Raw genomic sequence first — 22,307 nt, 5'->3', positions numbered from 1 at the left:
TACATAATTACAAGGCGTAAGTGTTCAGATTTAATAATGCCATGTTTGTTTCATGAGACATGTCTTGTGATTGGGTTGGCAACACTGTTCTTACAAGTAAGTGTGTAAAATTTTTAGTTGATGAAGTGATCGGATCGTACTTCTTTTCAAGGCGAGGATGGGATGCTATGTCAGTTAATACAGAATGGTACCGCAATATGGTTACCAATTCTTTCTTTCTTTTTTTCTTTATTTATTTATTTATTTATTTATTTATTTATTTATTTAAAAAACAGTGAAACGATTCAGACATTCGGTAGGAAATGATAAATGAGCAGAAACCGTTAGAGAATAAATGGTATGAGTTTGATATATCCAAAAGTAGGTGAGGTGGTCCATCCATTGAACTGAACTTCAGTTGGTTGTGTGAAAATTATTAATTATAAAAGCCCGTGGTGTTACGCGGTCTTCGGTAATCAAAATATAAAATGTACTGTGGTGTTACGCGGTCTTCGGTAATCAAAATATAAAATGTACTAACCTTTTTGTATCACTAAGGAAATAGTATTCGACATTTTGACACTAGACAGTAGCGGACAACAATAACAAGGTAAGCTGACAGAGCAGACTAGAATTTATCCACTAAAATGACGTCGTAGTGCAGAATTATATGCAGCTTCATAATTAAATAAATCTACGGGTATATATGACATTTCGTTGTATAACTTCGGAAGCCTGTAGAACAGAGAACGTTGCACTAGGTCATACTATATGAAAAAGATGTGTGTGAATGGAGCTCAAAAATGCTATTCAGAGAGTAGCGTTTCGAGCTTGAGTTGGCCATGTGTGAGCTCACACATATATTTGGGATAGCTGATTTTATGACGAGTGTCAAGTAGTTGAATATTTAGTGTTCGTATTTTGTCATTGCAAGTGTGCGAGATATTTTGAAACGTACTTTTGCAAGGAAGAAATTTAAAACAGTTCAGGTGGGATATGTTTATAGGAGGCGCCATTGTCCAGATAGGTGAAGAATATTCCATTTTAGCAGAAATTGTTGTCTTGTAAAACGTTGCTCTGTACAGAAGTCGTAGAATGGGTATCGATTGCTTAGTTATAGTGTTCATACGTACTGTAAAAGTTACTTTTGTGCCAAAAGTAAATCCGACATCCTTAGGACTATCGACTGTCGTGATGGATGAACCATTTATGTTGTATGAAGTGTGTACTATATTTTTCTTTAGGAAAAATGTTATGGATCTACTCTTTATCAGGATTCACTTTTAGGAGCCAGGAGGATAAATTATCTATATAATTTTGAAATAGTTCGGAATCTTCTGTACTGTTGACTTCTCTAAAGATTTTGCAGTCGTCTGCAAACAAAATTCTGCTGGAAATTGAGTTGAAGTGACTAGCAAAGTCATCCATGTACAGTACGAATAAGAGTGGTCCAAGTAACTCCCCGGTTTTACTTTGGATGTTAAAGATAGAGAATTAGAACTCTCGAGTGCTACCTTGTAGGTATGTAGTCATGAAGATAAGTGTTCCATGAACGGAATTCAAAAATGTTCAGTGTTGTTTGGTGATTTGAATCAATTGGGAAGTTACTTAATTTACGAGCAAATAAACTCCTGTTTAAAGACCCTGAAATAATGGGTTTTTATTTGAACATACACATCTGGCTGGTAGCAACACACTGGCCAGCAGCTGTGCAGAGTTTATTACTCACGCAATAGCAGTTTGTATAAACCAATGTTAAAAACAGTATTCACTCGTTAACAGTTCTTGATATGTGTGTATTTTCTTCTAATATTCAGTAATATTGCGTGAAAAGGAAATCATTTAGAATGTCAGATTCAATAAAATGTAGAGAGTGAAAAATGCCGAATTATACTGAAGCGAGACTTAAAACTGGTTACCGTGCTGATGTGTTAACTACTATACTAACCACTTGAATTTCTGATTCAGTCTTGGATTTTTTTTTTTTTTTTTTTTTTTTTTTTTTTCACTTTTTCAATATTATTCATGTCAGATCTGTAAAAGAGTTGATGCGAGAGAAATCGGTTATTTTCTTCATTTAATATATATCAGTGCGTTTTTATAAATACTATTTCTTGAATGTATATTCGTAGGTTCGTCAGCTGAAGGAAGCTGTCCCGTTTGCTGTGTGTGGAGCCAATACCTTGCTTGAAGTGCGTGGAAGGAAAGTACGAGGTCGTCTCTATCCGTGGGGAGTGGTAGAGGTGGAAAACCCCGATCATTGTGATTTTATTAAGCTTCGCACAATGTTGATGTAAGTAATTACTGAAGTCCAGAATATGTCAAAATTAAACTTTTGAAAATGACAGGCAAAATGACAAAAAAAAAAAAAAAAAAAAGTTTTCTGATGAGTCTTCTCCATTAAGCCTGTCCTGGAACTCTCTCCCTGTTAGACGTTTCTCCCTGAAGTCATTCTTAACTGTGTCCATCCATTTCCATCTTGGTCTCCCTCTACCCCTCTTCCAGTCTATTTCCATTGCCATCACTCTTCTGACTGCACAGTCATTTGTTCTTATTAGATGACCGTACCAATAGAGTCTTCTTTCTTTTATCTTAGAATATTTCTATAACCTTAATTGTTCCCCTTATTGTCTCATTACTCGAGTTGTTATCCCACACATCCAGCGTAGCATTCTCGTTTGGATAACATTCAATCTCTTTTTTATGTATTTTATTGGCCAACTTTCTGCTCCGTAAATCTTGTTGGCGTAACCACTGATTCGTAAATAATTCCTTTATTGTGTACCTTTGTTGTGTGCGGTCACGGCTCGTCCAAATCGCCATTTTTGGCAACAGATGAGCCTAAATATATATATATATATATTTTTTTTTATAACTTAATTCAATCTTTCTTCTTGTAGCCTTACTTCACCTTCTTCACCATTAAACTCTAGATATTCAGTTTTCTTTATTCTAATGTTTTAGGTTTCTATCTTCCAAAGACATCCTCCAACTCTACTTGACTTTCAACTTTTTCCCTCTCTATATTGCTTAGTACAATATATGCTTCTGCCAAGTGGACTTCGCAATTGACAAACACCATGTGCGTGTTTTTTTTAAGGTTGGTATTTCCCGTTTCCTCCCCGCTTCTTCATTCCATCATTTCGTTTATTTTATCGCCATCACTATCTCGTTAGCCTGGGACACAATCGTTGGGTGTTTAAAAAAAAATATTCCAGATCACAACCCTTGATATTTGCTTAATGAAAAGTGTTTAAAATTGATATAAATTAATTTTTTGAACTAAACTTTTCAAATTCTGTTATTTCAATTGTTTTAATGATCAACATTCCTATTCGTAGTAAACAAAAGTGGAGATTTTTATTTGCAGCATTATTATTATTTTTTAAAAAATATTCTGTTTAAGTTTACTTTATAATGTACATAACATTTAAATTTCTTTCCAGAACGCATATGCAGGACCTGCAGGAAGTAACACAAGAAGTGCATTATGAAAACTACAGATCTGAGCGTTTGGCTAAAGGAGCGCCTATGCCAAAGAGACAAACGTAAGCATTTTAAATTATTGTGAATATTTACTCTTTAAAACTGCTCTGTTTGATTAAGTTTGGAGTATTGAAATATTTTAAATTTATCCATCGCCTATAGCATTTCCTGATCTAATATTCTTTATCTCGTGTGTTCACAAGTGCTAATGCTTACCCGCACACAACTGCAGTAAAATATTATTTGGCTGCAAAGGTTCCCACAGGCGAATTTTAGGATGCATCTTAGTTGGCGCGAGCTTTAGGCCCATGAGATTATTTGGGAAGGACAGTTTTTCATTGGAAATGGTATAATCAAAGTGGGAGGAGAAAAAGTTCATTTGGAAGCTTGTGCGGAAGCCAAGTCCTTGTGAGGGATGAGTACCCCTCTTTGATCGTGTACTGAAAAGCCAGGAAATTAATAGAATTGAAATACAGTATAGGCGGCCTAATGTGGACCGAAGGGTGGCCGAGTTTGTGAAAATGCCGGGTTATCGGGAATGGGATAAAAAAAAGAATAAGTACGAGTGTTTCAAAAAATACACAGAGGAGAGTGGGAGTGTGAAGCGGGAAGAGGGGACACATGGACGCGGGCAATGGACTTGAACGGGTCTGCGCGCGGGTTTTTTTTCGCCCTTCCAGGATGTGGCCGAGTTATCCGGACTGCCGGGTTATCGAGTGCCGAATTTTAGGGACTCTACTGTGTTGAAAATTCAGAATGAAATAAGTGCGTATCTAAGTCGGGAGTAGATTGTGGGCCTGCACTTTCAGTCCCCTCTCATACCTTCCACTTCTGACATCTTTCCATTTTGTCATAGAAAATTGTTATTAAATACTTTCAATTTTTCTTACTTTTTTCGAGATTGTATTATTATTATTATCGTGAAACATTGCTGGGCCTGTATTTGTGGAACTATTTCCTCGAAAAAATGTCAAACAGCTGACAATTGATTTTACAACTTCCTTCTTTTGTTACAAATTTCAGTATGATACGAAAGATCTAAGTTGCTGTTTAATGTTCTCTATCTGTAGATTCTCCATTTTTGTATAAGGACGATCAAAAAGTTTTTTTTTGGGGGGGGGGGCAAGTGTCTAATCGCCAAGGAAATGTCTTCAAGTTCACTAAGCTGGGCTAGTTTTTATTTAAGAGAAGGGTGTTATTTGCGTAATACTTCATAAGACCCAAGTAAATGTTGCAAGAATATTTGGGTAACAAATAATAATATTAATAGAGTAAATCTGTTAACTTTGCCTTACTTTTACAAAACTAGCAAACTCCCATAAACTGTGTTACTTAGTACTTATTGCGTATCTTGAAATCTCCTATTTATTTTGAGCACGTAAAATAGGATGTTTTTCTTACGTATATATTTTAAAACGTTTGCGTATTTGCTATATGCAAGGCATATGTGGTGTATCTATCAATGAAACTTTTAAAACGTCCAGTGATACACATTGAAACCTCTCTTAACGGTCACTTCGGTAATATGGACAGATTTTGGACATAAAGCCCTCCAATTTATCCAGAAATGGCATGGAGCCCGCCAATTTATCCAACCGTGACATGGAGCCCTCCAATTTATCCAGCATTGGCATGGAGTCCGCCAATTTATCCAGCATTGGCATGGAGCACTCCAATTTATCCAGCAGTGGCATGGAGTCCGCCAATTTATCCAGCCTTGACATGGAGCCCGCCAGTTTATCCTGCCGTGGCATTGGGTCCTCTAATTTATCCAGCCGTGACATGGAGCCCTTCAATTCATCCAGCAGTTACAAATTCCAAACCCTCATAATGTACATGCCAGGCCAGTAAGGGACGCCACGTACTTGGGAATAAAATTACCACATATATAGCGTATATTTTATAGTACATAACTGTATCCTCTATTGATGCTTCCGTTGTTTTTTTTTTTTTTGGGGGGGGGGGTCGCCCTTATCCTTGTACTAATTCGACCGTTGTGTACAGTATCTCGAAATTAACCTATACTGTATTTCCATTTATAAATAATATATTTACTCTATGTAATTACCACTTAAGATGTGAGTAATCTAAATTTGTGTAAACTCAGGACAAGTGATAATTTCCCATCGGTGTCCGTAATTCAGAAATTTCATTGTATTATATTTTTGTCCTGGGAGTTCAATGATCAGATTATCACCCAGATGAAAAAGGTCAATTGAAAGTCACGTACCAGGTATACTATAGTTGTTTATTATTTTTCATATCTGTATAAACGTGTAGACGCCTTGATTAAAATTTCAGGGAAGTTCCCTGTTCTTGGGACAGCTAGTTAATGGCACGTCAATAGATAACGAAGTTTTTGAACAATGGACTTTGTTTTCCACTTTTCTCAAATCATGTTTTGTTTCAGGGTAAACATTTAAAGAAGCTTATTATCATTGAAACAGATGACTAGCCACCAAATGAGTGTGCGTTGCGACAGGAAGAATAAAAGAAAATAGAATGAACCACCATAAACGAAATTTTTATTAGCACCTATGTAATTAATATTTAGAGAAGTTTCACGTTGTTCTTTGTTATAGTTCAGGTGACAGTTGTTTCCTCTCTAGTACAGCAGAAGAGAGAGAGATGTTGTTCGATGGTTGCTGTATAATGTGAAAAGGGGTTATATTTTTGTGTTTTCAATGTGAATAATCAGTGTAGGTATGTACAAGTATTAAATATTGTAGTAGTTACCCTATTATGCAGTCATTATTTACTTTATATCAATTACTTAAAAGCAGGAATTATGTGCCGTCGGTCGTTAGAGCTTGACCATCAAGTAAGATAATAGATATTGTTTTAAGTACGTCGATCATCTCATTTTCTGTAAGCTAGTTGCCTTCCAAAATTTTCAAAGTTCTGTAGAAGCAGTAGTGGCTACCATACTACTATAATTCGAAATCATTTGTTCGTATTTTCATTTCATTAAGAAAACACTTTTATAATACCATTCCAGCTTATTTATTTATTATTATTATTTTTTGTTTTGTTTTGTTTTAAGAAACCCTTAAGATTTATTCCTACTGAAGCAGTCCGCCGTAGTGTTAAAGGAATAGCATGCAAAGGCGATGTTAGAGTTAAAAGAATATCAATACTGTAATTGTTATTCTGAACAGTTGAAGAAAAGGACAAAGTTTTCCCATGTTGCCAAAAATGTATTTAAGATATAGACGAAAGTCTAGTTATACCAAGTAGCATGGTTCTTTCTCATTTTCCAGCATAGTCTCCAAGGGAACAAAAGCATTTGTCCCATCGTTGCACGAGTTTTTGAAACCTATCTTGAAAAATTCGGGGTCCAATGAACGAAGAATAACTCTTCACAACTGTCTGAACCTCCAGATCATTCTGAAAACGTTGATCCTACAGCTGGGACTTCAGTTGAGGAAGCAAGTGAAAGTCACTTCGGGCAAAGTCAGGGCTTGGGGGCGGGGAGATAACCTTTCGTTTCTCGAAGTTTATCTTCCTTTCCCATTTCATTTCTCGAAGTTTATCTTGCATCTGCCGAATGGGGACAAGCATTGTAATCCAGAAAAATGATACAACAGAAAGGGGTCCTGAACTTTGGCAGTGTATTGAATTTATTTTTACTTTCTTCAGTGTTTGGCAATAACGTGTAGAATTTACTGTTTTCCCTTTCTTCAAAAACTCTGTGAGCATCATTCCCTTGGAATCCCAAAAGACAGTTACAAGAACCTTACCTGCAGATCGTTGATCCTCGACTTTTTTTCCTCACAGAGGACATGAGATGTTTTCATTCCGTCGATATGCTATGGATAGCATATGCCATATCTATATAGATAAATAAAGTATATGCCAAACCGAACTAATTAGTGCCTAATATGAGGCTCATCCTGAAAGTAACTTTCCCTAAACACAATTGAATGGAAACGTTTATTGTACCAGATACAGGATGTATTTAGTTATTTTCCAACGTTCACCACCTGAATTCAGACTTTTGTCATACCGTGGAACCAACTAGTCTATATCTGTCATAGAACTCAACCGCCTGAGATTGGAACCACTGTTTGACAACCTCCTCCGCCTCTCCGTCTTTCTGAAAACTCTGATGCTGACCTGATAGGAATCTCTTGAGGTGTAAGAACAAATAATAATCGCTCGGAGCGAGGTCCGGGCTATACGGTGGATGATCCTAATTGTTTCAGCCGAACTGCTGCTGGAGATTTGTTGTCTGACGAGCTGTGTCCTGCTGCAAATTGTCTACACCAGCATCGCACCATCTGCTTGCTTAACGTTAGGCTCATAGACCTGACACAGCTGATGATGGATTTCAATCGGCGCACAGTGGAGTATTTGCGCTGAAAACCTGGCCAAAACTCTTTGCTCTGATATTGCAGTGTTAGTTTTGAATAAAAAGGTTATATTTGAGTAAAAAACAGTTTACACATTATAAATACTCAATACTATAATTGAAAGTGGTGATAAATAATAAATATATTCTTAAGAAGCTAAGAATTTGTAAAGTTGGACATGAAAACATACATTATTGGATCAACATGCGCTGTTATATAATTAGAAAATGGGTGCTACTGGAAATAATGGAATCTTTTCGCATCAAAAATAAGATATTATTTATTAATTAAAATAACATACACATGATTAATTAAATACATACAAAATGTGTTTGAAAGAAATATTGTGTTGTACGAAATGACATTTGAATAAATTTTGCAAATCGGAACAGGAAATTAACGATATTAAACGTAGTAAATTTAATTGGCTTGAAGAACTTGAGAAATAGTTTGTAAACAAAAACGACAAACAAACAAACATGTACATGTACCTTAACCATAAAAAATGTAGAGATGTTAATATTTACATATACATACAGTTCTTTGGGGCTGAAGTTTAGATGTCCTCATCACTTTCAACTTCCTCATCACTTTCTTCTTCTAAACTCCGCGAGAAGCTCCCTTCAGCTGGTTCTGGTAGAAGTGCAACTGTCTCACTGCTGAATGGTTTACTCTTCTTCCTGGATGTCTTCCTGGAGCAGCTCATGAAGGGGTCACTAGTTAATAAAAGTCGATTGAGGACATCTCGGTTGCATACTGTTCTGTTAAATTTCCTTGAAAATTTACTTCTGTACATCCGGAAATGTTTGTTTCTGGCCTCAGCGGCTTCCTCGGAGGGTTGTCTATCGGTACTATTGCATGTCTTATTACAGTTGCTCCATGCATTAAGACCTTATGCAATGTCGGTGTCATGGGGTGCCATCCATAATGCTCTACGTATAATTTGGCTGTTGCATACGTATATTCTTCAAATCTTTTCTCATCAATGTGGTGTCCACTTGTTATTGTTTCCAGGATGACTTTCAGTCTGGTGATCAAATCTAAGTGTATTCCTGTGATTTGTGAGGCTGTAATTGGATCAGGAAAAAAACGTCTGGCCGTGTTTCCGTCATTGGTGCTACCAAATCCCTGTTTAGGTACATCAACTAGAAGTCCTAATTCTTCCTTACATTTCATCTGGATTTCCTTTTTTTCTTTCACTAACATTCTTCTTCTCTTCCGGACTTCTCGCTTGCCACTTCTTGATGTTCAGTTTGTATGACAAATGGAGAACTGACTCGAGGAATCTAATCCTGGTGTGGAGGGTTGAAAGACCAAATTTCAAATTTTCAGGGTTTACAGCACCACGTTTTTCAAGGCTATTAAAATCTTTTGACGTCAACCCGCAGATATAACACCTTGCAGTTGTTGTTCCTGATGCCGCGTTACACACTTTTCCGTCAACCATTGTAAGTAAAAGCGTGTGTTTGATGATAGCTGGGTTGTCACCTAACTGAACTTCAGTATTCTTTAACGCTTTTGTTTGGTCTTCAACATACTTGATCTCTTCTACTGTTATGTCTGTACTTTCATGTACGAATCGTATACGTATCGGTCTGCACAACCTAGTGGAAGAAGGGGTTGGGTTTTGCCAAATAACTTTTTTTTCTTATCCTTTACGTTTGCCATCAGTTTAAGGGGAACAAACGAACTCTGGAAAATGTTTGCATCACTTTCACTCAAATTCTGGAACTTTTGCTTAAATTGTGACTGCTGTGACCCATCACACCCCAATTTTGAGACCAATTCTAAGTTTTGTTTCTCTTCAACAGAGACATGTTCCAATACTTCCTCCAGATACTGACATAATCGGGAGGTTGTGTGGTCTAGCAATGCCTGCAGTTTAACTTCAGAGAGTGATTCGGTAACGGTAATTGAATTCTCGGGTGGGTAGCACTGCTTTTTAGCCTCCTTTACCAATGAATAGCAGGGATATATCTTTTTATTTGCATCCCGTATGACTTCATACTGATGTTTGGTTAATTCTGCATCTATCAAAATGTCTAATGCCTCAGTAGGTGTATGTTTCTTTATTTCAATATGCTCGGAACTTCCTAATACCTTTTTGAATTTAGAAGCCCTAGTTGGGGTTTCCGTGATTTGTTTAAACAAATCTGCTGCATCAGGATTACCTGCAGCCCTCAGGCTCATGGAAGCAGCGAATGTTAATTCTTCAGGGGTAGTCTGCTGTCTCAACTCTTCAGTTTTCCTCCGTTTACTCCTTTCGCTGGACTCTTGAAATTCCTTTTCAGGGCGGCCTGGAACTCTAGATGAAAATGTTGGCACCTTTACACCACCCGCCAACCAATCTTCATTCTGCTGCAAAAATCTTTCCTCCTTGTTGTGTGACTGTAGCAATCTTTGTTTAAATTGGGTTTTAAAATATCGGAGAGACCGTTTCAGGGCACTTCTTTGAGCTTCGGGACATTTTGTCATTTCTGCTACTCTGTTTTCCATGTATAGTAACTTTTCTTCAATAGCTCTGATTTTGCATTCCTTAACTAACTCGTAGAGTTCTCGCCTTTTAAACTCTTTCTCCATCTTCAGAATCCTAATAAAAATAAAAGTAAAAACTGAGTATATAACGATAATAATGTTTTATACTTATTAAATATATTTGTTAAAGTAAATTAAAACGACGGCTAAAGGGTTTCATTTCTGTGCATTTCTGGCTCATGTGTATATATTTTATATATAAATACGTGTGTATATATTTACAAAATCAATGTTTTACAATCCTGTTATTTATATTCACCCCTTTTACGCACGTACATACAGCATAATAATTTGATTTTTGTGTTTCAACCTCATTATGGGCAGTAATTATCACTTTGATTTACTGAAAATCTATCTGCTTCATGTTACAAAAGTATATATATAAGGAAAAAGCAACTGGTTGCGGGAAATTTTATTTTTGAATCAAGTAATTAGTATACCACTGATTCAGAATATCAATGGGATAAAGCTTGACAGAGCTTGACACAGTGTTAGAATCACTGTGGTAATAAATGTTCTGCAAAAATTGATAGTAAAACAAGTATTCTATGTTTAGAGAAATAGAAAAAATAAAAGGAATAATAGTAATGCAAATATACGTACATAAATCAAAAGCTCTTACATTCCGTTACATCCAAGAAAAATATGAAGTTGATCCTTTTATATACAGTCTCAAAGAAGACTATAAACTGATCGAATACGAAAAGTATGAACTTGTGAAACACACACCCGCGCAGACTAATACCCAAACAATAACTAGGGTTGTGACCCACCAGAAGTGACTCAGGCACCGAAAGTGGTCATTGTGTGACTCACAGATATGTCTCCTTGGGCCGGAGTGCTTTTCACACCTATGTGACGGATTTTAAAATTTGCCTTTTGGCCAGGTTTATGGCCGTAATACTCCACTGTGCGGCGCTATGCCCTGTGCATTCAAAAACTTTATCACTGCTCGCACATCATACGCGGTGGCAGCTGGAATAGGAATGTCCATCTTCAACCCTGCTAAGACGCTACTGAAAGTACTAGGGAAGTTTCGCTGGCGCATACGCCATGCTAGGACCCACAGTCTCTCACGTACACGTAGTCGCTTCGCACAACATACAGTTTCCTAGCTGTGAGACACGTTGGAAAGTTACTTTTTGGATGCGCCTCGTATAAAACTAGTTTGGTTAATAATTTTGAGCCATTAATTTGTTTGGCTTGGCACAAACTTCAAAGATTTTTATGGACAATAGTGAGTTATTTTCTAGTTTCAAGGGCTTTATTATTATTTTGTGTTTTTTAGCGCTTTTATTGAAGTCGGCTTTACAAATTCTTCCTTGTCTTTCTATGCTTAATGTTCCTATTGCTAAATGGCGTTTTAATACTCGTATGTGGAACGCTATTACAAATATGTTTCCCCCTTCTATTTTTTTTCTTTAAATCTGTTTCTTAATAAATGATGGGAAAATATTTGCCCACTTTATTCTTACTAATGTTTCTTCATAAATAGCATACCGTATTTTACGAGCTATAAGACGCACTTTTTTTCTTCGAAAAATTGCCTCCAAAATTCAGGTGTGTCTTATACTCGAAATTAATATAAAAATGTCCAGTCTTTTATTTCAAATTCCCGCCAGTTTTAAAAATGGCCATATATTCGATGCTGCAGGAAAACTTACTTTATCTGGCAACATTGGATTAAATTGGCAGCAGCAGTGCACCGATGCGACTAATAATGAGTTGCGACGGATATTCACAAGCTTGCTAACACTCCTTTCCGCCCCACCATCACAAACCTAGAACCACAGACTAGAATATACAGACCGTAAGCTCTGCGAAAAACTGGAAACAATCCAATAATGAAAATGGTAAAAATGTTACGGTATTTTAAAAACTTAAGGTGTGTAAAGGGACAAGTTTTGCCGATAGATGTCACTACAGTCTTCGTATCTCTCCCATGTATTTTTTACCTTTCACGAACATTTACAATTTCTCTTACAAATTTCAACCTAGAGACTTAAATTTTTAGAGAAGGAACTTCGTAACCTATTAAAGGGAACAATCCGTGCCGTTGTTTTTAGAATTTTCTTCATTGTTGAAACAGTTCGATTGTTAAGGGTTTGGATATCCATTTCAACAATCAAGTAATTTCAACAATGAAGAAAATTCTAAATAAAATATCGGCACGGATTATTGCCTTTGATAGATTATGAAGTTCCTTCTCTAAAAATTTGAATTCTGTAGGTTGAAATTTGTAAGAGAAATCGTTAATTTTCGTGAAAGATAAAAAATACATGGGAGAGATACGAATACTGTAGTGCCATCTATCGGCAAAACTTGTCCCTTTAAACCAACCTTAAAAATTAAGGTGCTTCTTATAGTCCGTAAAATACGGTAATTTTTTTTTTCGGGGCACGGTGGCTCAGTGGTAGTGCTTCTCTCTGGTTCAATCCCCGACCAAGGAAGTTTGTGGTAGGGCCGCGGTGGCTCAATGGTAGAGCGTTCACCTCTGGTGCTAGGGGTCCCGGGTTCGATCCCAGCCCCCGCCAAGTGAACTTTGTGGTGGACCGTGTGCGTGGGTTTTCTCGGGGCTCTCCCGTTTCCTCCCACTTTCTTCATTCCACCATTTCATTCATTCCTCATCATCACCGTCTCCTTTAGCCTAACCGGCATAATCGTGGGACGTAAAACTCAAAGATTTCATTTCATTTCATTTCAAATTTGTGGTAACCAACATCGTGTATATGGATTTTGTTTTCTCCCACTTTCTCATCCCACAAATTATTCCATCAACATTCATTTGCCTGAACCATTCCGTCTCCCTTAGCCTAATGGGAATAATCGTGGGACGTTAAATTGAAGGTCTCGTTCTATTCTTATGCATCTTAGTAAACAACGAAGATCCCCCTGTGTTCTTATTTTCCTTTCCCTTAATAAATGATCGAGAAAGATTTTTGCTTCTATTGTTATTCATCTTTTCCTAACATTTTTCAGCGTAGTGGCTGCAGAGGAGAAGGGAAACGAGAAGGATCGAATTCTTCAGGAGAAAGAAGCGGAATTACGGCGCATGCAGGAAATGTTAGCCAAGATGCAAGCACAAATGCAACAACAAACTCAATAGTATTCTCGAGGCACTGCTTCCAAATGGAACGTATTTACTGTACAGTGCATTTGCATACATTTTTTTTTCTCGATACAAAAGCATTTTTTTCAAGAAAGGTAGCAAGCTTGTTTATTATTAGTATTTTTTGTACTTTTTTTTTTCTTTTGTACATTTTGACAAATTTGCACTATTTATTATCTTTAAGTACATCGTTATTTCAGATTTGTGTGTATACAAATACATAGTGTCTCTTTCCTTTCCTAGTGACAGGGCCTTGCCTACGTAATCATATCACTTTTCAGTTTTTTTTTTTAAAAAAAAGTAAATTTTCTGTTTATAGTTCACGTTCCTGTTTCAAAAGCAATGATAATGAACAGAGAAATTACTAGATTTTTGTTACCCTTGTAAATTACCATAAAAGTACAGAAGATTTGTGGATGTTGCTGATGTAGATAGGTTGATAACTAGCAGAGTGGTGGTGATGATAACGATAATGTGGATATGTATGTATGTTATGTGTTTAGTGAATAGTTACTGTAGTGTATTTTGTTTGTCCTAACAATTTCAGTGTAGCACGACAAAGGGAGCAGTGAAGTGCGATACTATCTTTTTTGTGACATATCATATAGTGTTGCAACTATTACAAGATTTCACACAACAATCTGCATTAATAAGCTTCTAATTTCATGGTAAAATGTAATGAACAGAAATATTGCTATGTATTGAAGAGTAGTTTGCTACAAAATATATACAGTATTCGATGTGAGGGATAGATTGAAATATCGTAGCGTCTAGAATTTACTTTGTGAGCACATCCTCCTAACAAAAATTTATAAAAATATACACTTGTCAATTTCCACTTCATTTACAACAGACGAAGTTTGTAATACTTCCTCTTGTATTGCTTCAGATCATTTTTTTTTTCTCCACGTGATTCTTTGTTTTTAGTACTATAGCCTTAATTTATAGAGGTCGTGAAGCAGTAGTTCTGTGCTTTTTCTTTCCTTTCTTTTTTCAGTTTCTAATAGGCATTTTTAATCCTCAATTTGTTATTTATAGTGGCCGGCAACAATGTATAATGCAATAAGAAAAGCTCGCAATCGAAATTTCGTCCAAATTCTGTGGCGCCAACTTGCTGAATTATAGCAGAATGTATTTACTTATTTATTTTTAAGTCGAAAGTTACAAAGTCATCATGGAGCTGGATTAATGTAAGAGGATACAAAGTCAGTCCTTTACAAGTTTTGTCTCTCACTTCGTGTCGTTTTTTGGTATTCAATTTGTTTCAGTACTCAACTTCAGTGCTGAAAATCGGGTATAATAAAATGAAAGTTAAAATGGCGGCAACGAAAACAATGAATCTCATTTATAATACCCAGATAGACACTGGGAACAAACAATGGGATGCATTGAAGTGTGACGTACATTTCTAGTGTGTTTCTTTCGTTTCCTCTAATAGTCTCTTTGCACCAATCCAATTCTCTCAAATGATTCAGTTCCATTAATCCTCCGTCTCCTTTAGTCAAAAGAACATGAACGTTGTTTCATTTTTTTTATATATATATATCATTTAATCTGTTACTTTACCTGTTCATCTTTGTTAGTGGTGGACCCATTATCAAGATGAATTTGGAAAACAGGTAATGTTCAGTCTCTTGACGTAAGCAGAATTATGATGCATGCACTCAGCTTAACCACCCAGCATCATAATTTCGTTGCAAACAAACTAGATGTTACTTGAATCCTTTAAATGACATATTTCATAAGAAACGATAATATTGTCACCTCTCTTTTATAGTACAGAATTGGCACGTTTAGTTGCTAACACTGCATTGCTACGTAGTAGAGTCGCATATCCTTTTGTCGTGCTATAGCTGCGAAGGCTTTATTTTTGATGATGGAAGCATATGGGTAACCAGCGTTATTCTGCCAGCGTGTGGATGTGGGGCTTCTGATAATGTAGCCGTTGGAATGTGTGGACATTGGAGCGAGTGTGGTGAAGAGACTGAAATTGCATTGGAAAGCTTTTGAGGTTAATGATAATGCATGCACAGTTGTCATCAAGATTTTCTTTGTATTTCTCTTCGTAAATATGTTGATGATATTATAACATATTGGTGAAATACGGTACCAAACAGTATTTTCTAGACTCAGCAATAATTGAATATTTCTATGCTGCAGGGCAATTGGTGACTAGAATCAGGATTTGTAAATATGAAAGTATGGAGTGCCAAAAAGTTATTAATTTATTTGATGAATGATTTTTGAGAAGACAATACAGATAACTGTACTTTCTGGGAAAAGTAACCCACAGTAGTGCAGGATTATATTTTTAAGATGGCATTGAATCTCTCTTTTTTCGGTTCCTCTTAACTTCAACTGTTTTTATCTTTCGTTAAATCCAAATGTACTAAAAACTATTGTTTAAACATAATTTAATATGTTTTCACATTAAAATTCGAGTTAGATGTTTCCGTGTTGATCATGATGGCGGAAAAAAACACTGCACAGAAAAAGATTTAGAATTTATATTTATTTGGAATGGTTAAGTTTTTACAAGTCATCGTTTTCGGAGCGATATTTGTGGTCTGTCGAGTTTTACTTTAGTACATGAAATAACGAACTTGTTTATCTTGTGCATAGAGATAGTTTCCAGTGGCGGCCATTGTGGGAAGTCACATTAGTAATTGCTATAAGTCAAGGAAGAAATTTCCCTAAGTCCTAATTCTTGTATATAGGCATGACATTAGAAAAAGTCTTCTTTCCTTACCTTGTAGCGAGAAAATTGTAATTTTTTTTTTTTTTTTTTTTTTTACCAATGTGACTTCTCTCAATGCCTGCCACTGATAAAACTATTAAATGTCTGCTAATTTCATGTAGCATTATCAGCAGAAAAACAACAGAGTTAATGAGGATAAGAAAACAAAATTAGGTAAACTAATGTAGGACCTATATATCTATCTTAGTGCGTAGATAGAAGATCAAGGTTGTTTTGTTCATAATACAGCTCTTTGTATGACTTAAGATTAATAAATACAGGTAATAGATTTCACTTGGTTAGTTTTCCGACGTATCTCTTTTGTTCCATTAACAACAAACCTAATATTAACGTGCTTAGTGATCCACGTCTTCGAGAAACAGGTGTTGAGTTTAAAATGTTTATATGAGGCAGCTAGAGTAGGAACGACATTTGCGCCAATTTTTGGTTGCGAAATAAATCCACGTAAAAGTTTTGCAAGTTTTTCTTATGCAAGACTTGAACTGTACACAGCTCAATACTGCTTGTATTCAAACTAAGATTTTCCTCGTATCCGCGATGTATGAATCAGTGATTATAGAGGAAGGTTCATAGAATATGCTTGGACATGTTGGCTCATGCGTCATTGCTATTGTAGAGGCCTCGTTAAGAAGTTACCATTCGTAGAAAGTAATGTGTGTATCATTCTATGTACACCAATGCTTGAATGTAAGGTTCACTTCTGCAGTTTTCTTTCGGAAACGATCTAATAGAACGTGATTGCCTTAAAATAACTATTTTAGATATTACTCTTCAAGTAAATATATGAATACACAACCGTAGTTGTATGTTCCATTAAAAATACATAAGTAAATCATGTATCCTTTAATTTGAAAAACAAAAAAATTCTAGAAATAGAGGTTCGAACGGTGCTTTAAATTTTTGTAAGATTACTACAACTGTGGAACATATTTTCATTGCATAATTGGAAAATGGTCCGTTTGCTACATAGATAAAAACATTGTATCGTCTTTCCTCAGAAGGAGTGTAATTAACAGGTTATTTTAAAATTCCTCCGGATTTTCAGTCGTAACAAATATATGTTTCTGTTAGCAATAATGTAAGACTTAATGGAGAATAAGTATGGTGCTTGTGTTGCGAATCAGTAGAGAGATGCATGAACGGTGCCTTAGCTGACAGATATGTACTCTCTGTAGTACGTTGTATGTACTTTGGTTGTCTCTACACTTATATTCTTAATTAAAAACTGTGTACTACTTAAGGTATTGGGAACTGCTATTGTAGAAACCCTCAATTTAATATGAGCACCGTAAACGAATTAATTATCTATATTTTACTCAATAGATTTCACGTGAGGGGAAGGGAAAAAATTAATAGTAGAGATATACAAGATTTAATATACATATGTAGACTGAAAATAAAATTTGTGCTAAGTGCCAAAAATGGAAAAAGTTCGTTAAAAATATGGCCTATGTGACTAACACTACTCAGTGAGAAACAAGCTATGTAGTATTCACTGTGGAAGTAGTTTAAATAATTGCCAGAAGAATGTGCGTGGGTCTATTCTGAAGTAAAATTTCACCACCTCACCAGTTCTGAAGTAAAATTTGAGCTTCTACTTAACATTTTCATTTTGGCTTTATAGTCAGTCTACATACATGCCGACAGTTTTTCAGTTGTTTAAGCAAGTTCGACTTGGAAATCTCCTTGGATTAAAATACGCAGAATAGCTGGGGAGTATTACTATTTTCCCGGTGATAATGCGTCAAATAGAAAAACGTAAGTAGTGGGTTGCGTACTGAAAAAGGGACATTAAACTCCAAGCATTGTATCGCCTTATTAGTACCGCATATTGAATTGCATTTATGATGTGAAAAATTAAATTAATGGTCCTTAATTTTCTGAACTTACAGGCAGTATAAGTATTTTTACTTAAAAAGAGAATCAAAGATTGCACTCTTAAAATTGTTAATTGGTGTAAAAAGATCAGCCAGGATAATTTGATAGTGGAAAATTATTTTTGTATATGTAACCGCTCACTCAGCGGCAAAAGTTTAGTTTCATGAAACATTGCTGAAATAAATCTTTAGAATCTAATGCCTGGATGTCTAGTATCTAAAGGGGAAAAGTAGTTTCAAGATTTTGGAGAGCGTAGCAAAATGATAATTATCATCGGTGACAGAACTTTATGAAGCTCTGATCTTACTTGAAACATAATTCATTTCCAAGCTCCAGTGCTGAACTTGTCCCTTTTCACAACATTTAACTTGAAATTGTGACCATAATTTGTAAAATGTTTTTCAGGTTTAGTAATATATATATATATATTTTTTCTTAAATGTGAAATATGAATGCTTAAAAATTCCATTGTAATTCTCATAGGTTTTAATTTAAATTCACAATATACAGTTCCCGGTACTTCTGAGTAAAACAAACAAAATGAAAGTTTGTATCAAATAAGCAATGATAGTTTTCCTGTAATGGGTAATTTCTTGTCACTACATGCTGGAAATGACAAGGTTGTGATTATAAATTAGGTGATTGATATAACATGAGACTTTGAACTGGATGATTGGGTAAATGGATTATAACAAAATATCTACAGAAAACAGCAGTATTTTTCTACAGAAAAATCATTAATTGTTGCAATAATTGTGCTAATAGGGCGTATCAACAGGTTGTGACTTGGACGTTTAGAGCCGAGCTGAGCTATGGTTTGGTAAAAGTGATGAGTTTACTTAACATTCATTATGATGTTTTAAGTTTGAATATTTTTGTATTACTGGGTACGTTGACAAAGTAAAATGTGTGAGACGCCGTACTTGATGTTTGTTGTATATGCTAGGGTACTTTCTTCCATTACATGTGTCAGACCTGTATGCAAAGAGTGTGCGCCTCGAATCTTAGCTCATTACAAACGTAATGGGAGCCAGAGTGAACTTAAATTTTATTGAAATAGAAAAAGATTGGTATTATCATAACACCTCGTTTGTCTGATGAGTTGTGCGTACAAGCTTGGCCTTATCGCAAGTAGTGTAGTTCGGACATTAATGGTAGGTGTGATTTTGCTCAAACTTCAGGTGCAAGATGCTAAACTTCGTGCGATGAAAGCAAGTGAAAACTATTATATTTTCAAGTTTTGATGTAAAAATGTATAGATTGAGGTTGTTACCTCAAATTGGGCTAGTCACTTGGCGAATGATCATCCATATGGCGAAAAGGTATATTTCATTCAGAATTATTCTTGAAATACGATTGTATCAATTAGCCACAAATGATTGTTTTTTCTAAAATAAGTCTGTTGCCCCATCTCACAAACGCTACGTCGTGGGTGGTTAAAGGTTTAGTATTGTTAATGTTGATGGTGTGCAAATGATTCAGCGGATGATCGTCTTCGGAACGTTACCAACAACTGCTTTTTACCATAGCGCAGTTTGTAGAATGTCGTGGTTACAGAAAGTTAATAATGTTACGAGGTTCATTTCCTCGTCAGAATGATGTACTATGTGTGTTTTCCAATGTAAACTACTGATCATTGTTCTAGTTGTGTTCGTTTATCATGAGCATCCATAGATTATCCAGTGAGAAATATATAAATATGTAACCTGTAAGATTGCGGCATTAGTTTTGCCACTGAATTCTGTGCTTTGTACTGGTTCAAAGATGCAAAGAAAAAATGTAGCTTCTATTTTTCTATATGCCCATACCCCTTGTGTATTCCGAAGTTGTAAAATTCTTCGGCGCCAAGCTCAGGCCCACTTAAAAGTAACAAAATGTAGGAAGCGAGCCATATACTATCTACAAAACTTTATTACATAAACTAAGAATTACTTTCAAAACTTTCGCACACTATAAATTTGGGTGCTGAATACTTATGACCTCACAAGCTGCGCATTGAAATTTCTAGCCTATAATAAGAGGTTTGGAAACTGTTCATTGCTATATTTTTCACTTATTAAGAAGTCAGCTATAAGAGAAAAGAAAACTAATGGTCATTACTTACAGAGCTATCCTAGAAAAATTACCCTTCTTGGATTAATAGAGTTTTGTGGACACTAAATGTCTTACTTTGTACATTTTTTTGATATTTTTATTTTTAAGCTATTCACGAAAAAAAAAGGGGGGGGGGGTAGGGAAGACCCTTAACAGCAATGATGCTTATGTTTCGGTTAATGTTTTATGACTTGGTAAGCTGTATTGTTTTAAGAACATTCAAATGAATAAGAAACGATTGCGTACTAGTGATAAATAAGATAGTAATATAGCATAGTAATGAGCGGATGGGAATTCTACGTTGGAGGTCCTAAGAACTATCTGAAGCTTGACTTGTGATAAAAAGACTGAAAAAAAAATATTCAGTCGATTAATGTAGCAAAAGATCGTAAGATATCAAGGAAATGTACAAAATTAGAACGGTAAACTGGGAAGTGACATTTCATTTTCAATCGATTACCGTGGTAACGGCCATGTTTTGTTTTGTAAAGAAACACATTAACAAGAAAGCAGAATCTTGAGAATTCTCCTTCTGTGTGTACAGTTCTGTACTCTACAAAATAATAGTACATTAATACAACAATAACCCATTGTTATTGTTTAGCACTGAGAAGATAAATGAAATATCAACATTTTGTGACACCATGTGTATAGAATGACCGAAATGTCCATATACCGTTAAACATATCTTCTTTTTTCTTACCCAATGAACATTTCAAACATCAGCAAGGGCTTCCTTCATGATTTGTGCACAATTTAATGTACTGCTATGTCGTCCTACCCATATTTTGAAGTGTAATTGCAGTTTTGTTGACAGCTGAATCCTTGAGGACCTAAGCTTAGATTTGCCTCCTATCTGGTAAATACTTACAGTTAGGAGTAAAGTCGGTCCAGTTTATTAATTTGAAGAAAAAAAAAAATCAAACTGTCATGGCACAATACGCTGGAGTTCCTACTATGCTGATGCTGCATACATTCCTCCAGCTAGAGCTAATTAACCATTTAACATGTACAAATACCTCTACTTGGTGGCATGTTCGTAAAAGAAAAAAATGCAATTAGCAACCGAAGAACATTTTAATATCTTAGTCCTTTCTTTTCTTTCTTTATTTTTCTTTCCTTTTTTCAATTCCCCGAAAACTTTCAAAGCATACGAGTAGTTTCTTCAATCAGATGAGGAAGAACAGTTTCTTATTAAGATGTCTTTTTAGAATATATATATATATATATATATATATATATATATATATCCTTCATAATTTACTGAAACACTTCCCCTTTCATCATCTTGTTTTTCTGTTAAGATACTCAGTGCTATGTTTGTTTACTCTTTTATGGTTCATTTCTTCCCCAAAGAATGAAATATGGTTACGCTAGAACAACAGTTATTCGTTCTTTGGTTCATTTTGAATTCAACGTATCAAAATAGCTACATGAGACGTGGACCTATAGCTTAATGTCTAAAATCCGAGTCAGATGACCTCCAACCGGGAATCGAACCCGGGCCTTCCGCGCAAAGAAAGAATAGTTGTGGTATGGATATAATAAATACAAGTATGTGAGGGATATACAGGCGTTTCGAAGACAGTTAAGAACAATGATGGCGGTCACCATGCCCAACGAGCTGGGTTGCAACTTCATTTTCCCAGTTGATATCTTTGGGAATGCTGTAATAAGTTGACAAATAAACGTCGATTTTTAAGTATTTATAAAACAGTAATGTTCTTTTTTAAGGCCGCAAGCCGTAATGGCTAATCAGGTCCGTAGTTTTAACTTGAAACGTGAACTATTAAATCACTTAAGTGCAATCTCACATATATTATATACATAATATACCACACTTTTCACTAGGCCCTAATAAGATTATCTAAGTTATTGTTTACTGTATGTATATTCTTTATCTTTGCACTAGAACTTCTGTTTGCTAAAGTGCAACAACAATATTGTGCCAAAGAAAATTTTGCATTAAAAAAAAAAAAAAACTCTTGGGATCAAGGTGGGTTGTACACTTAAGATTAAAAAAAAAAAAACAAAGTATTTGTGTGAGTTTTTTGCCTTCACCGAGCTTTAAACATTCTAAATGTAGATGTGCGAATAATCAGAAAAACGGCCCTGT

At 35.5% G+C, this 22,307-nt stretch overlaps 1 protein-coding gene across 1 annotated transcript in view; it reads left to right on the top strand.

Annotated features, from left to right (window-relative positions):
• Septin1 (Septin 1) overlaps positions 1-21,116 on the top strand; it is a 51,063-nt gene extending 29,947 nt beyond the window's left edge. The window contains exons 8-10 of the mRNA XM_081768275.1: positions 2,112-2,272; positions 3,426-3,527; positions 13,332-21,116. Of these exons, the coding sequence (XP_081624401.1) occupies positions 2,112-2,272; positions 3,426-3,527; positions 13,332-13,458 (390 nt within the window). The 3' untranslated portion in view covers positions 13,459-21,116. The remainder of the gene's footprint in view (positions 1-2,111; positions 2,273-3,425; positions 3,528-13,331) is intronic.
• The last annotated feature ends 1,191 nt before the right edge of the window (positions 21,117-22,307 follow it).

This window comes from Thermobia domestica, chromosome 8 (genome assembly GCF_964235325.1).
Source record: "Thermobia domestica chromosome 8, izTheDome1.hap1.1, whole genome shotgun sequence".
NCBI lineage: Eukaryota > Metazoa > Arthropoda > Insecta > Zygentoma > Lepismatidae > Thermobia > Thermobia domestica.
This window is presented reverse-complemented; position numbering and strand designations above follow the sequence as displayed.